Source organism: Larus michahellis, chromosome 16 (assembly GCF_964199755.1).
Source record: "Larus michahellis chromosome 16, bLarMic1.1, whole genome shotgun sequence".
In the NCBI taxonomy this organism is placed as follows: domain Eukaryota; kingdom Metazoa; phylum Chordata; class Aves; order Charadriiformes; family Laridae; genus Larus; species Larus michahellis.
Window position 1 is genome coordinate 5,574,563 of NC_133911.1, and position 16,960 is coordinate 5,591,522.

Consider the following 16,960-nt stretch of genomic DNA (forward strand, 5'->3'; position numbering starts at 1 on the left):
TTTCCTTTTGTCCCCTAGTTAACTTGAATGTATACAGGAATCCTTACAGGGCAATCTTTATGCTGTCACCCAACAGGATAAATGGGATGTCATTCAATGATGTTTTTCAATGGTTTTGGAATCCTTACCTGAAAGAGTTAACTTCTGTTCCTATTTTTAGGAAATCGTATCATCATGGGCAAAAATCATGTCTTCAGATTCAACCATCCAGAGCAAGCACGAGCAGAAAGAGAGAAAACACCATCAGCTGAGACTCCCTCTGAGCCAGTTGACTGGACATTTGCTCAGAGGGAGCTTCTGGAGAAGCAGGGCATTGACATGAAGCAAGAGATGGAGAAAAGGTAACAAAATAACTCAAAATTTCCACCTGAAACAAGGAGTCATCAGCTGTAGGTTATTTGGGTGCCCTCCATGCGAAACCTTAACCTAGGTTCTGCCGCATAGCATATCTGCTACCTATTGTGAAAGTTCAGAAAGCTTCTTCATTATTTCACGTTAGTGTTTCAGTGCTCTAGCTCCTTTAAAAAATCACAAGTAATCACCTACCACTAACCTTTTAGACCTTTTGATGAAGGACTGAACTGCAATTTATAGGAGGTTTCACTTCTATAGTACTACAATAGACAAATAACAGTTCTTTTTAAGTGGAATGATGTTTACTCTTGTAACTGTAATTCAGTGGGCTGTGCATGTAGAGTAACACCAACATGAAAATAATGACCTCTGACTACTTCTGTTGTTTTGTTCACCTTCAGATTACAAGAAATGGAGATTTTGTATAAGAAAGAGAAGGAGGAAGCTGATCTCTTGTTGGAGCAGCAAAGGCTGGTATGTGTCCTTACTTCAGATTAACTATACCTTTGGCAAACAGTAATTCCTGCCTTGCTTATCTGAAAGTTTAGAAAACCTGCTTGGGTTGTCTGCACAATGCAGTTCTCCCTTTGCTTTCAAATACTTTGTGTCTACAGTGAATTATTATCAGTGTGAGTGAGCTCCTTCATGTTAATTCGGAAATTGTAATGGACAATGAAGAGGCTTTAATCAGTTCTTGTTGGGACAGGTTGGATTTCTTGCAACTTAACCTGAAAAAAGGGCATTTCTGTGCTCTGTGTTTTTTGAAGTTCCTTTTCAGTAGGCTAAACAGCTACTTCTTGGGATGTTTGCCTTGATTTTTGTCTTGGATCACCAGAACATACTAATTTTGTGCTGCCAAAGAGATTCCTAGAACATTGATACACTAGGTTTATTTTTTTGAATGATGTCTGAAAATGTTGCTGCATTGTGCATGTTTTAACCCTTCTCCCTCCCCCTGCATGGAGTTCCTTGTAAGGGTCTTAATGGTACACATGCCGATGGTGGGGTTACGACTAGGGAACAGTGTGCTAAGGGAATGCTAACCCGTTCAGAACAATGGGAATTCTACCATCCCACCTATTTCTTAAATAGGAAATCTGATAATTTAAGTCTAGTAGGAGGATTTCAGTCTTCTCACAACAAGTAGCTCCTGAAGTGCATTACAAATAGAAATGCAGGCAGTCTTCAAGCACCCTGTGAATTTTAAAAACAAGACCAACCCCAGGAATGAAATCTAGAATTCCTTAGGAAACCTGATTCTGCTTTAGCTTTATTGGGTTGTCCTTTAGCCAGAACGCAAATGGAATTGTGCCTGAATTCTAAAAGTTTCAAATTCATGATTCATTTGTTTGTAATACTAGTTTGAGACCACTGAAAACTGTGGGTTAAATGCACACTGGGTTTTAAACTGTAAAGCTCTTCCCCCTTCTCCAAAACCAGAATGAAGCAAAGTACTGTGGCTTCCGTAGGTAGAAGCTACATCTTTTTTTTTTTTTTTTTTTAATTTATATTATACACTTAAAGACTTCTGCATCTCTAATTATTTAATCAGAAGGGACTAATTTCTTGGATGGAGAGGAGTGGCTGCAGACTTTGAATCAAAGCACCACTTAGTTCAGAAAGGAAGTTAAATGGGACTAATGTAATGTTTCGTCTCTGCAATTTTATATTTGTGTAAAATTTGTGTAGCTGAAAGTCGTATGGCAAAAATCAGTTCAATATGAAAATAAAAATAGTTTGAGTATCAAGTGAGTTTTGGCTATGTGTCAAAGGAGATCCAAGTAATGGAATTCCCTCTCTTAAAATTTAGCTGCCAGGCATAAGCTAAGCCATTGTATGAATTAAAGATGTGAGAATTGGCTGTCTGGGGAACTGCTTCAAATAAGGCCGCATTTATAAAAGTGTTGTGAAGGGAATTTGTTTCTCCATATACTTAAGATTAAGGGAAGGTTCTTTAGATAGTGTGTTGTTTTAATACTGTAATGAAGTCGCTAATTTCTTTAAGCTTGTTTTGGTTTTGCTGATTTCAGTTAGTGGACAAAGGTGGAAGACGATCCTACAGGCATTATCAATGTAATTCCTGAAGGACGCCTTTCCTAGTTGTAAGGGAAGATACCAAATGAGATGACTGGGCTGTTAAGCAGTATCCTGCTTATCGCAACGCTTAATAAGAATATTTCAGATGACAGCAAAACTTCTTGATACATCTCGTCATTTCTGTGTCACCGTACGCAGAGTCTGGAATGGGCAGGATTAATGCATTCATACAATAGTAGTTGAATAATGATTGGGAAATCTGGGAATGCATTTCAGCTTGTGTACCTTGAAAGTATTTACATTGCTGCGATATCCAGCTGCAATATCACGTTCTCTACCTTACTGCTATGTAAGACTGATACTGAAATACAAATATTTTTCTTGTTCTAAATTGGAGTATAATCCTGGATATAAGAAGCTGGCTAATCCTGTTTACCAGATTGTTTTGGTTTTGTGCTGAGATTCCAACCAATTCGTGTATTTATTTGTTAGATGTGCTATACAAAAAAGATAAATAATAGCTCTTATCCCCTAAAATTTACAACTATTGCCTTGCTAGTATTACTAGGGAATAGAAATAATCATTCTCCATTTTACAAATTGAATGTGATAATGTGTTTAATAGAGCTAAAATAATCTTCCTGGTTTTCTTGGTCATAATGCCTTTGCAGTGACCACTTGATATTAGAATGTGGGTACATACCTATATTAATTGGTCTGGGTAACCTGAGTGCACACAGGGCAATGACCACACAGTGTCTCTTAATCAGCTTTTTCTACGCAAGACTTGCTTTACCCATAAGTAGTAATACGGTAATTTTGTAACCTATAAGAATAATTCTGTGGAACTTGTGACTTAATGTTTGAGTAGTTTGTGTTTTGCCTTTCCAGACGTAACCTTGAATGTGTAGATTGTACAGTGTCTTCCTCCAGGGCATCTTTTGTTTTCACTGCAATATGCAGTTTGTTAGATGCTGTTTCCTTAGGCCACAAATTTTGTCGGCTGTAAATTCACAAAGAGTTTCCGTTCTGTTTCTGAACCAGTGTTTTGCTTATATTTTGACCTAAATTTGGAGAAGTTGATTCTCTAGTGCTATTCATAAATATTAAAAATACATAAGGTCACAAGAAGCTCAAATAATGTGAATCGTAGGCTGTGGAGCTTGCTGACCGTAGGGCAGAACAGTATCTTTTACTCCCTTTCATCGTTCCCCAAACAAATTATATTGTATTCCCCATTCTTCGTGGTCTTCTACCCGAAGTCTTAAGTCTAGGAACCTGTGGTTCTGAGTCAGTGACCTGGGTTTCCTTTGGCTGTTATCGTTCCTGATTTCTCCAGTATTGTAATTCTCTATGTGAAAAATAGGGATGTTAGGTAGAGGTTCATTAGAGACCGACTGCTGTGTTTTATTGAAGATGTTTGGATCACAAAAATACATAGGAGGTTTTGTTTGTTAAAGAGATGTTTTAACTTAGTAATCCTTTAAAGAAAAGTAGTCTGACTTCAGTTCCTGGTTACAGTAAGCAATAATGGATGTCCTTAACTTCTGGTGGCAGTATTCCTGAACAAACATTCCTAACATATGGAAACCTGAAGCACTGCTTATTAAAAATCATTTAGCAAAAGGTGAAAAACTTGTAATGAAGAAGCAAAACACGCATAACTCTTAGCAAGTTGTGTGGAAGCTCCAGGCTCTAGGGTTTGAGAAGAGGATAAATCAAGGATATCAAATAGAGAATTCATATTAAAACAATTTAAAAAAAAAAAAGTCATTACTGCTACATTCTTCTGAAACTCATTCTTCGGACAGACAAGACTGTTAATGGTTTTTTTCTTTAAACTAAGCAACAAGGTGACAAATGGGAAAAAAAACAAAAGCAAAAAAACCCCACAGCCCACCTCTGAAACTTTGATTCTGGATATCTTTTAGCTTGTAGCAAGTCTTGGAGTATGAACCACTGTCTTCACCTGTCATAGTGGCACTTACAGTCCTTTTAACATTGAACCTTTCGGCTGCTTCTGTTTCATTTTTTCTTATCGTCTAACACTTCTCTGGCTGCTGTTGTAGTGAAGTGGATTCTAAACTTGAGCATCCCTGCAACCACGTGCAACGTTACTAACCAGTGTTAACCCAACTTACTCTGGCTGCTCATGACATCTTCTATGATGGCTGTTGTGTTCACCTACCTGGGGAGGATTTGCTGAAAGAAGCAACAGCAGTCACCAAGGCAAATGTGTGTGGCGGGGATTTGCATGTCTTTTGTAGCATGTGTGAAGTGCAGTTTACACTTGGTTTTTAATTTTTTTTTTTTTTAATCAGGAACTTGGTTTTACTTGATCTATTTAAAGATTTTTGGAAGGAATTGGGAGGGAAGAGTTTAGATTATCTGCTATTTTGAGATGACAAGACTTTTAAATATAATGTTAATCTTAATTTAGTGAAGAGCTCCAACTTTGACAGTCCATGACTCTTGAAGATACATTTTAATGTCCTAACTCTCAGTCTTCAGGGACTTCCTTATCACTTGTTCTATTTTGATTTTTTGATTTAGTTTTCTTTGCCTGCTACTTCTTGTTTAGCTTTTCCATTTTCTTACAATTTTAATTTTGGTTATTTTGGGGCCACTTCTTGATTTTTGTTTTTCCAAAGGATGCAGACTCTGATAGTGGGGATGATTCGGACAAGAGATCGTGTGAGGAGAGTTGGAGACTGATCACTTCCCTGAGAGAGAAGCTGCCCCCCAGCAAGCTCCAAACCATTGTAAAAAAGTGTGGCCTCCCCAGCAGTGGGAAGAAACGAGAGCCTATTAAAATGTACCAGATACCCCAACGTCGCCGCCTTAGCAAAGACTCCAAATGGGTTACCATCTCAGACTTAAAGATTCAGGCTGTGAAAGAGATATGCTATGAGGTAGCACTCAATGACTTCAGGCACAGTAGGCAGGAGATTGAGGCTCTGGCCATTGTTAAAATGAAAGAGCTTTGTGCCATGTATGGGAAAAAAGATCCAAATGAGCGTGAATCGTGGCGAGCTGTTGCTCGTGATGTCTGGGATACAGTAGGAGTTGGAGATGAAAAAATCGAAGATGTCATGGCCAATGGTAAAGGAGTCACTGATGTGGATGACCTTAAGGTGCATATAGACAAATTAGAAGATATTTTGCAAGAAGTCAAGAAGCAGAACAACATGAAGGATGAAGAGATAAAAGTTCTTAGAAATAAGATGCTAAAAATGGAGAAGGTTTTACCTCTGATAGGTTCTCCAGATAAAGCTCAGTCAACCATAGCTAACGCTAAGTCTCCAAACTCTACCAGTGTGGTAGACGGGGATAAGAAGCCCACGGATGACCTAAAAAGAAGCGAGAATGATGATCTTGCTAAAGAGGAGCGTGTTTCTCAGTTAATGGCTGGTGATCCAGCTTTCAGACGTGGGCGATTACGTTGGATGAGGCAAGAACAGATTCGATTTAAAAATCTGCAGCAGCAGGAAATAGCAAAACAGCTTCGTCGACAAAATATGCCTCACCGATTTATTCCACCTGAAAATCGCAAGCCCCGGTTTCCTTTCAAAAGCAATCCCAAACACAGGAACTCGTGGAGTCCAGGCACCCATATAATTATCACAGAGGATGAAGTTATTGAGGTTAGAATTCCAAAAGAAGATGATAAGAACAAAGATGAAAACAAAGAAAAAGAAAGTAGAGCAGCTTCGAAAGACCCTCAGCAGCTATGGAATCTTTATGGCCCCCAGAGGAATCAAGATAATATCCAAATTAACAGGCAGCAGTTAAACACACAGCCACAGCCTAGCAGCCCGCAGCAGCCATCGCCTCAGTTGCGCTGGAGAAGCAATTCTCTCAATAATGGCTCTCAGAAAAGCTTGCGGCGTCAGACATCGGGCTCCTCTGAATCGTTGCACTCATACAGCGGGCAGCAGAATCCCGACCTGCAGGCTTTCCAGCAAAAACGCCACATCCACCAGCACCGACAACCTTACTGCAACCACGGCAATGGAGGCGGTGCAGAAGGCAATACAGCTAACTCCCACCCAAAACAGACTGACCGGCTTAACCACTATAACCAGTTTGTGACGCCCCCACGGATGAGGCGCCAATTCTCAGCACCTAACCTCAAAGCGGGCAGAGAAACCACAGTATGATTAGTTGGCCAAGAGTAGTCTGGGGGAGGAGGGAAGCAGGGGCAATTCTGGCTTATCGTTGACAAACAGCCAGAATTGGCTCTGCGTATGTCTTTGGGTTTTGTTCGGCCAGGTAGAACTTGAGTAATTTGACATAAAACCACAAGGTACTGGCCCTTCAGCCCGTTCCCTTTGCATGTGACTTTTGTTGCAGTTTTAACGACATTGATTGGAAGAACATTTTGAAAAATTGTAAGAACTTTTTTCCTAGACTAGAAGACTTGGAGGGAGGGATGTGGAGAGGAGAACTTCCCTGCTAGCTCATTTACCAGGGTTTTTTGTGTGTCTTGAAGTATTTTTCTAATGCTGAAAATAATGTCTGGAACTTACAAAGTGCTACCTTCCTCCTGTGTTTTATGTAGACAATCAAAAGAGGAATTTAGTTTATAGCATTGAATGTTTCTTGTGACCTTTTTCTTAGCAATAAGGAAACTGACGATCTATTTTTAAATTGATCTGGCTCTTCAGAACAATATTTTCCACTCTTAACTGAAATTATTAATAGTAATAATAATCTATAAACCAAAAGTTGTTGGCTGACAAGATATGTGGCTTTTTTTATAGCGAAATTAAGAAGAGCTGTTGGGTCACAACAGTCCTGCTCCCCGAGTAGGAGATGTCTTTTCGCCTTCTGCTTAAGTTCGTAATTATTGGTATGAAATTGCTGTGACAGTTAAACCTGCCTGAATGGAATTTTATGTCAGAATATATATATATTGCTGAAGCAATACTTCGGAAATAAGCTCTTTCTAATTCCCGTTGTATCTCTAAATATAATCATTTTTAATTATTATACAGAGATTGTGGAAAGGAACTAGGATTTTTCGACACTCTGGTGCAGGAAGAAGCCTCAAAAAGCTAATTATTTTTATTTTATGTTTTCAGCTTTCTCGGGCATGAGTCTGAGAATAGTTCTTGAAATAGTTATGAAGATTTATAGATCACTACTTTGAATTGGCTGAATTCTCCTCAAAGACAGGAGAATTGAACCGTTTCATCTGAACGTGATACCTCATGATAGTGCCTCTGGTCTTGAACTAAACCACTTTTTCAAGACTTTTTTAATAAAGGAGAAGGTCATTTTGAGGGGAAAATAGGATTAGTTTTCCTTCTCCCCACACTCAAAATGCAAGTTAAAATTTTTAATATCTATTTTGATCTGAAGAGGTCTATACTTGCAGGTGATTTGCTGTAAAACAAATGCTTGCAATCCCTACTTCAGATTGTTTCAAACAGATTACAGAAAAACTGTTGATTAAGCAATAGGCTTTATGAGCTTGGGGATTTATCTCAATTGGAGAGTCACAATTTTAATTATACACTTTCTTCTTTCTGAGTTTCTTAAAAGTGCAAGACAAAATTGCGCGTACATCTGAAAATCTGTGGACTTAAGTATATGCCAATCTAAAGCTTGGAGGGCTTATTTTGCTTTTAAATTTAACTTGAATATGAATTTAAAAACAAAATTGGCTACTGTACCACATTTGGTAAGATAGGTCCACTTTGCGGTGTATCTGTACGGTTAAACCATTTGTGCTGTTTTGCACAAATTTCCTTAATTTACTTGAGGCTGGTTATTTTTTTGATAAAATATAAGCCCTACTGATAACTGTTACTTCTGCATGTTTCAGCATGGCTGTAGATGAGTAGGAAGTGCCTCAAGTTTAATTTCCATCTTGTTTTTGTTTCCTGTACAATTTCCCCCCTTCGGTCCCCCAGCTGTGCATGGTGTAGGGGCTGGTTGCAACATATATTAAGTGGCAGCCATGCACCCTCTACACAGCAATTAATCCAGTGTCAACTCTTCAGTCTCTGCACGTGTGTTCCTGATGGGATGTTGGCCCTCTGATGTAGGAGCTACAAAGTCCAACTGTCCTGAAAGAATGAGCTGGTCCCATCATTTAGGATGTTTTGTTTTTTTTTTTACGGCAGGTTTAATTTTGTGTCCAAATATGGCTTTGTAACTTGCATTTTGTCTCATGCTTTGGCCTACTTGAACGAAGGAAATAAAGCATCATGTCCAAAAACGTCTTGATTCTTAAAGAAAAGAAGCCTTGTAGACGAGCAATACTTTTTTTTGAGCTTGAGTCAGAACTGCAAAACGAGTTTTGGGCTGCAAATAATATTTTGCTGTTGCCTTTATTTTAGACTCTTGTTTTAGTACTGCATTGCACTTTGGTTTTGTGCATGGGGAGCGTAATGGAGTTCGTCCGTATCCTCAAAAAGGTTTGGACTCTCTTCAAAATGCATCCTCGGGAAAATCCTCTCAATTTTGTAGAAACACATGAGCCAGGCAGAGTTAGTCTGCACGGGGTGGGTCACCAGAGAAGACCAGACCAGTTTTCTCTTGTGTCCCATTTTTATTGAGGATTGTGGCTGCCCATGTGAAATCACCACGTGATGGAACATGGAGTAATGTTGAAGTCCATGCAACTACATGTACTGACATGAGATTAAAAACTCCCGCTACTTGATATTTTAACGCTAGACACTAAAAAAAGTTTTTGCCACCTTATTTCAGCTTAAAAATCTGAGAAGAAATATCTGTATATGCCTGGGTGGTGGTGATGGTGATGAGGAGGAACAATAGGTTGCCGTCAGTCTGTCTTACCCCACTGGTTTAGTGCAGCACTAGGAAAAAAAAAAAACCCTGCTTATTCTGTTGTTATATGATTTGACAAAAAAAGAAAAAGGGCAGTCAAAGCCAAAATGGAGTCGTCTGCTCAGAGGAAGCAGCTTTTTTTCCTGGCCTTTAGGAGGATATTACAGAAATTAAACTGGGGAAAAAAAAATACATAAAAAATAATTGCCTGCTTTAAGAATTGAATATTAATTACAGTGCTGTGCCTCATCTGATAAGGGAAATGATGTGAGAACTTGTGGCTCTCCTTGCATTACTAAGAAATACGCACACCTCTCACTCCAAATTCTGTATTAATAGAGTGAAGGAACAGTAATACAGCTGCTTCTGTTGGAGACTGTGGGAAAAGGCTTTCAGGTTAATGGAAATGTGGCATCCATGATGGCAGTGCTGTTTTAATAAGCTTAATTGCCATTGCTAGGTGCTGATGTGCTGTGTGCTTTGACAGCTGGCTTGGATCCACCTATGCCTTAGTGACGGTTTCTTAAACGTCCTTTAGGACTCACTGGGGGCATGTGGATTTGGGGGGGGTGGGGGGGAAACGCATGCCACTAATGCTCCTCTGATTGACTTCAACATCCTTTTCTCACTGAAATTCAGCAATCTGAATTTAGGGATCTGTCAAATTAGAGGAGGCTATTTTTAGCAGTACATTCAGCATAGTTCCAATATCTCCCTCACTGTTTGTCCTTTATCCTTTATATGTTGAAATTTGTTCTTTATCCTTTATATGTTGAAATTTGACTTGGATACTTCCCATTGAACCACTTCAGGAGCTGCGACATGAGAAATCTATGCTGTTGTACCCGTTTGTACTGTAAAGAAAGCAGTGAGCTGCCTTTGAATTAAATGGGATTTTCAGATCTGTCCATTGTTTAAGAAAAAAACAAGTTTTGGATTGTTTTAAGAGCAAGCATCTGCCTTGTGAAAAGCAGAGCTGGTTTGTATTGTAACAAGTGCTCTTTCAATAAACTATGAAATACTCTTGTAAGTGTCAGACTTGTCTCAGTGAAATGGAAATGAAACTTGATTACAGGCTTGTCCTGATTTTATTTTTTTTATCTTGGGATTGGTATTGTTTCCGCAGAGTTAAAAAAGTTTCTTTAATTGTTCCTCAGTCTGATTCTTGTAAGTCTGTCCATCCTGATTTTTCTGCTGCTATGCGAAAAGCAGCCTACACAGATTTGTGTCTACTGTCACACAGCTTTGTTTGTTTTGTTTTTTTTCTTAAAAAAAAAAAAAAAAAAGCCTTTTATAGTGCAAGGGAACACAAGCCACACTCCTCTTCGGTGCTGTCCCATCATACCATCTTGTGTGCTGTTTATCTACATTCTGGAAGGAAATACAGAGCTGGTTGTTCTGTAGTTATTTGGCCACTGAAGACCAAAGAAATATTTTTTTATATGCCTCAAATACAGGAGGGAATGGCCTACGCTACGTACCTTTGCAGACATCACATAGATCCCAAGAATCTGAGTTGTTATGGCAAGTGTTCTGCTTAAAAAGCTGGTCCAGTCTGGTCTTAAAAAGCTTGGCCTAGTCTGAGTGTATGATTGATTTATTTTTTTTTCTTTTTTTTTTCTCCTGTTTTCAGAAAATCTGTGATTGTTGTGGCTTTAGATATTTCCATGTCCCTGGGCAAAATAAACTTTGCGTTCCCTTTCTGCACATTCACGGCGCTAATGACTTCAACCAGTTTGAAGCTGTACAACAATATGCCTTGGGTTCCAGGGAGTCCAGGCGTGGACCATCGGGGCAGCTTCTAGGTGCAGGTTTTTTTCTTTTCTAGCAGCTGAGGCACTTTTCCATCAGTACTGACAATTATGTGTGTATTATCTCTAATCAGATGTGGAAATACTTACCTGGAGAGCTGACCAATCTCTCAGTAGAGCAAACCAACCCCTTTTGCAGTGCAGGCAGTGCACCTTTTGTGCCAACCAGCCTGAAAATTCATCCTTCATCTGTTGCTCGGTGCCAATTATTCTTAAATACTGACATAGTATCAAGTGCCAGGAGGCAATCTGAGTCCTGTTTTTCTGCTTAGGGAAATGGTACTTATTTCTTTTTTTTTGTTCTGGGAAAACAAACTTTGGTTCTTTTACTTAGTTGTAGAAGTAACGTTTGTTAGTGTGTCATCAATAAAAAGTGTCTGCATAAGCATTTATTTATCTAGGTATTTAAATGTACAGAAGATACACTCACTTGGTTCACAAGTCTGAAAATAGAGAAGACAAGAAGCAGGTCTTTGTCTTTTGAACGAGTTTAACGTGCTTGGGTTTTTCATGCTGGAAGTAGAATTTTCCCAGTGGAATGCCCCTGATTTTTGACCCATTGCCTCTGCAGCTTTTCAGTTTCTCCAAAAGAATCTGATCAAATATTCTACTTAAACACTACTTGAAGAGCTTTTCATTTCTACAATCTAGCCACTCAAAATGACATCCTCAGATTATCTACTTCAGACTACAGGAAAATAAATTATTTTGCCCTTCTTTGCAAGTAAGAGAAGCTCATTTCTGTCACTGCGCATCTGACCTGTTTTATCTTGGTTTCAAACGTAAAAGCATTATCTACATGGATGAGGGGGAAAAAAGGTCAGAGAGAGTGCCTTTATGTTAACAAATTTTTAAGAGTAAGCTGGCTATTTCAGAACTGTAGATAAGCCTGAAACTCCTCATCAAGTTTAGAATAGTTTTTTGGTGACTTGTTAGGAATGTCAGAAGGAATATCAAAAGGAAGGGTATACGTTTGTTTGGTCTGTAGTTCTTTTGCTGCTGGGCTAAGGTTATTTACGCTGTAAATGTGGAGCCATCTTAGAGTGAATGAAGCAGACACAAATGAAGAAGAAGGAGCGTTTTAGCCAAATAGAAGTTCAAGAGGAAATCAGAAAATTGAAACACAGCCCTCATACAAATGCCATATATCTTTAATAGTTCACTTTTCTCTCCCTAAACGTCATGGGTATTGAATTCATGGTATTGAAAATTCTGCACTTTCTAAGAGCACAGCTACCATTTTTTAATGCTACCTTCAGGAAATATGACTTACAAACTTAAAGGAACATAGTTCAGGTTTATCTCCTTTCCAGATACCATCCAAAGGTCTCTCTCACTGAAGTTGTGTTAAATTTGACGCAATCACATTGTGGCAGTGTTAAGAACTATACTTGCTGTATGAAAACAAAGTAATGTAGCTGTTTAGGTGGGATGCTTAAACAGGATGGGAGGAAAATGTAAAGCTTTGCTTCTATAGCTGTTAGACTTAACGCATTACTGCAAACAGTGCACTGGAGAAGAATTTTAGGATTTGGAACTGTGGAAGAGAGAAGGTTTGGAATACAAGATGAGTGGCTTCAAGAATTCTCCTTAAGAGCTCTGGAATGCTCTTAGTGAATTGTTGCAATTCTTGTATAAAAATCTTGAGAAACCAGTTTAATTTGTGTAATATATGCCAAAGGATTATCTTCAAAAAATAAAATTTGGTCGTGAGGCAGGCTCTGAGACCAGGAGCACAGTGGCTGTGTCTGTTCTAAATATCTTGAATTTGTATTTGTTTTACCAGCAAGTAATAAAAGGGTCATTAGGTCTTACTAGCATTGATTTCAAGGTATGATTATGCTGAACAAGAAGAAAATGCTCTCACACCAGAAGGTAGTGTTGAAGTGCTCCTTGTGGGGAGACCTCTGCACAGACTTCTCTGCCCACTTACCAGGGCGGTGGCATTTTTTTCATCTTCTGATATTAAATACACACGTGAGAGGGCAATACTTACATCCCAAGCGGAAAATCTAACTGAAAACACGTCTTTTCTTTTTTTTTCCTAAAATCTGAAATGAATTTTTTTTGTATCAAAAGGCAAATCAGTGATGCTGTTAATCCTTCTGTTTGAGAAAATGAAGGTGAATAATCTTCCCCTTTTAAATTTATTTCTGTACTTTTCTCTATTTCTGCCTCTTTCCTACCTACCTGAAAGCAGCAAGCAGGTTCACCCAAAAAATCCCCTTTTTCCAGTCTTTAGCAGGGGGAAAAAAAGAAAAAAGCTAAACCTTTCCCTCTTATAGATACTATGAGCATGTATATCTGATGATTTTAAAAAAACAACACTACTATCTTAAAGGTCCCTTCCAACTCAGACTACTCTATGAATTGTTTTTGCTTCTGTCATCTCTCTTTTCAAGGACAGATTGTACTAAAACAATAGATGTTGGTATGTGACGTCTGAGCATTAATGGAAATGTCCGTATGTATTTGTCCTCTGTGTCTGTCATTCCGTCTGAGGTGTTAGTCTCTCTTAACTTTCTCCTTGCTTTTGTCTGTCCTCCTACACGGTATCTCCTCTCTCCCCACAGGACTATGAGAGTAAGCTGCAGGCCTTGCAGAGGCAGGTAGAGACACGATCCTTGGCAGCTGAAACAACGGAGGAGGAAGAAGAAGAAGAAGAAGGTGAGTTTGAAGTTTAAAAGAATGTGGATGTAGCTAAGCCTAAAGGAACAGTTGGTAGACTATCTCTTGCAATAGATAGAAAACTCGCTTTGGAAAGCTGTGAAACCCTTCATAATTTCTTGATGTGTAATCTTCACAGCATAAAGATGTAAAATACCTATTCATAGAATAAGTTCCACATAGACAGTAGACATACATCCCCAAATTCAATTGATGCACAAACTAGATTAGTTTAACTGCAAGCTTTGTTTTTGGGGTCTTGAAATTGAAGGAATCTCTCTCTTCTTGGCACTAACATAATTCAGATGTCTTAAACCAAAATAATACTGTTGCCTTTGTTTCCTTGTTTTGATTTTGAAGTTTTATTTTTCTCCTTGGTAAGAATTCGTAGAATTCATGCTGTGACATGTCTGTCTAACTCCATTTCTGGACAGTAGATAGAGTTTATTATTCCCATAATACTTGCTTTCATTCCACTGTTTCAGCATTTGGCTTTAATAATTGTTAACTAGGAGGGGTACTTATTTTGTTTTCTCTGTTCCAAATCTCCTTACTTGATCATTATATCTCCGCTGCTAGTGGTGAGGAAGTTTGAATCCAGTTTTTCCTCACTGAATAATAAAAATGCAGGGGTTTGGGTTTTTTTGTTCTCTGCCAGAAAAGGTGCTGAGAACTTGATGCCACAGTCAGCAGTAGCATTAGGTGCTGCATGGGATGGTTTAGAGAAGCAGCCACAGTGTTTTATTTCTCTGTTTCTTTGCTCTTCCCAGTGCCCTGGACACGACATGAATATGAACTTGCGCAATGGGCTTTCAGGAAGTGGAAATTTCACCAGTTTACTTCACTGAGGGACCAGCTCTGGGGAAATGCAGTATATCTAAAAGAAGCCAATGCAATCAGCGTAGAGTTAAAGAAAAAGGTAGGGACATGCAGGGGAGCTTTTTGAATTTTCTGACTCATCGATGTTGACTGTACAGTCCTGCTTCAAACACTCGAGTTACTTGTAGTCTTTAAAGTTATATGTCTCTTGTTTTTTAGTTTGGGCTTTAAAAGCATTCAGAAAATCATGAGTCTCTGATTCAGGCTCCTGATGGAATGAACAACCCCTGCAAACGTGGTTGATATATTCTCCTCTTTCTCATTTCCCTTATGCTGTTCCTGTCAATATCATAAACACATGTACATGTACATCTCCCCAGGGCCCTGTCTCTTCCTTTTTGCTTTTAACTTCATATGATCATTCATCTTTCAAAGAAAAGGGGGTGCTGCAGGATGTGCTAGGTCTATAGTATTCCAGACCTCTTCTAGCTGTGACAATAAAGGCAAGATGTCTGTACGCAGCTGAAAAATATGTTTTATGCCATCTCGAGACAAAAAAAAAAAAGTGACGTAAAAAACCGCCCCCGAATCTGTTTACAGAGATGAAAGTCAAACTGGCTTCCTATATTGCCTTAGGTTAGGTCTCTGTCCCCTTTGTGATGCTGATACCGTGACTTCTTAGAACTAAAGTAATTTTTCTTTTTCCATCCAGGTGCAGTTTCAGTTTGTCCTGCTGACAGACACGCTCTACTCACCACTGCCACCAGAGCTTTTGCCCACGGAGTTGGAGAAGACACGGGACGATAGGCCTTTCCCCCGTACAGTGGTAGCTGTGGAAGTCCAGGATCTGAAGAATGGAGCAACGCATTACTGGTCCTTAGAAAAACTCAAGTATGTAAATATTACAACTTCCTTATATCCAAGGCGCTTCGCTGAAAAGTTTCCCCCCTTGCTGTTCATTCTCTGGCGTACTTGTTTTTTCTCTGTGTCCTCTCAAAATGCCAACTTTCCAGACAGTGTGGTATGTTTTAAATACCAGTTTCCTATATTTTTTAAACAAGTGTATTTGTTCTCCAGCATTTTACCTCACCTCTGCATTTAATTTTTTAACTTGAGGTTAGATTTTATTTTTTAAATCTAATAAGGCTTATCACAGCTCATCTCTCTGCATTAATTCTTTTCATGTTCCTTTCACTGCAGAAGTTTCCTTGCCACCTGCTTTTATATGACTTAGTAGTATAGGCCATAATTTAAAATAAAAAGTTTAAATAAAGAAGATTCTATTTCTATGGAAGGTACACAAATTCTGACTGTAATCTGAATTATTTTAATCATATTCTTGCAAATAGGCAAAAGACATTTGTCTTTTCCCCATTCTGTATATATTGACTGAAGAACTTTTTTTCCACTGATTAACTTCCAGACAAAGGATCTTGCAGTGTGAAACACTTGTTTTCTTCAATAAATAAAGGAAAGTCTATAATGGAATCAGTTCACTTTTGAATCAAAATGCCAACGTTTCTGGAGTGGAATGCAAAAAAGCTGCCTAAATTACTCAGCAACGTTGTCTGATGCAAAAAAGGAAGCAAAAAAAAAAAAGCCAGAATTAGATGTGAAAGAAGAATATTTAGAAGTTTGAATGAAATCCAAGATTTACATAAGCTTCTGCAGTGACCTTGCCTCATGCTTAGTGGGCTTAGCCTACAAATTTTTTCCCAGAATCCCTAACACATCAGAGAATTAGCACAGTACCAAACTCAGTGGTACAGACTCCCTGTTCTTTATTCTCCCTTTCCTATGTGTAATCTGGTATAGGTGAAATCAGCGCACCCCACTTTGTGTTCTCTGCTTTCTTATTCACTCTTTATTAACTTTTTAGTCCTGCTTTCTTCTGTGCAGGCAGAGGTTGGACCTGATGCGCGAGATGTATGACAGAGCCGGGGAAATGGCATCTAATACACAGGATGAGAGTGAAAGCACGATGACAGGCAGCGACCCCTTTTATGATCGCTTTCATTGGTTCAAGCTTGTTGGAAGGTATGTGACAATAATCTCAACTGCCGGTACACTGGTGACTCTTGTCAGTTCTGGATGAACTTTGATTTTGAAAGTGGTTATAAACTGTATGGCCACTAGTGTTAGTTGTGTGTGTTGCCTTTCAGGGATTTCTGATAAGACTTAAAATATAGCGAAGAGCAGAAAATGCTCTTTAAAATGTTGTCAGTTCTGGTGTCATCTTTTAGAATCTGATTTGCCTGAACCCTTAGTAAGTTATAAGTTCATTTTAAAAAAAACGTAGCTAGCTAAGTTCCATCTAAAATCACTGGAGCAGAGCTGTAAGAAAATGAAGAACACCGGAAACTGTGAGGAAAAGTGGCCTGGGGCCTTACTTACATTTGTGGTTCAAATAGCTTGGTCATACCCTATGGAAATACCTTATATCTGATGGGATTCTTTACTATTTCCTGATG

General features: G+C 38.8%; 1 protein-coding gene across 16 annotated transcripts in view; it reads left to right on the forward strand.

Annotated features, from left to right (window-relative positions):
* Positions 1–16,960, forward strand: part of KIF1B (kinesin family member 1B) — a 93,469-nt gene that overhangs the window by 46,617 nt on the left and 29,892 nt on the right. For 14 of the 16 annotated variants that reach the window (XM_074560683.1, XM_074560688.1, XM_074560693.1 and 11 more), the window contains 6 exons: positions 161–341; positions 756–828; positions 13,577–13,670; positions 14,441–14,589; positions 15,202–15,380; positions 16,389–16,526. In XM_074560683.1, the coding sequence (XP_074416784.1) occupies positions 161–341; positions 756–828; positions 13,577–13,670; positions 14,441–14,589; positions 15,202–15,380; positions 16,389–16,526 (814 nt within the window). Of the gene's footprint in view, positions 1–160; positions 342–755; positions 829–5,042; positions 8,618–13,576; positions 13,671–14,440; positions 14,590–15,201; positions 15,381–16,388; positions 16,527–16,960 lie in introns of those variants that run through there. The other 2 variants (XM_074560697.1, XM_074560698.1) reach the window with 1 other exon arrangement.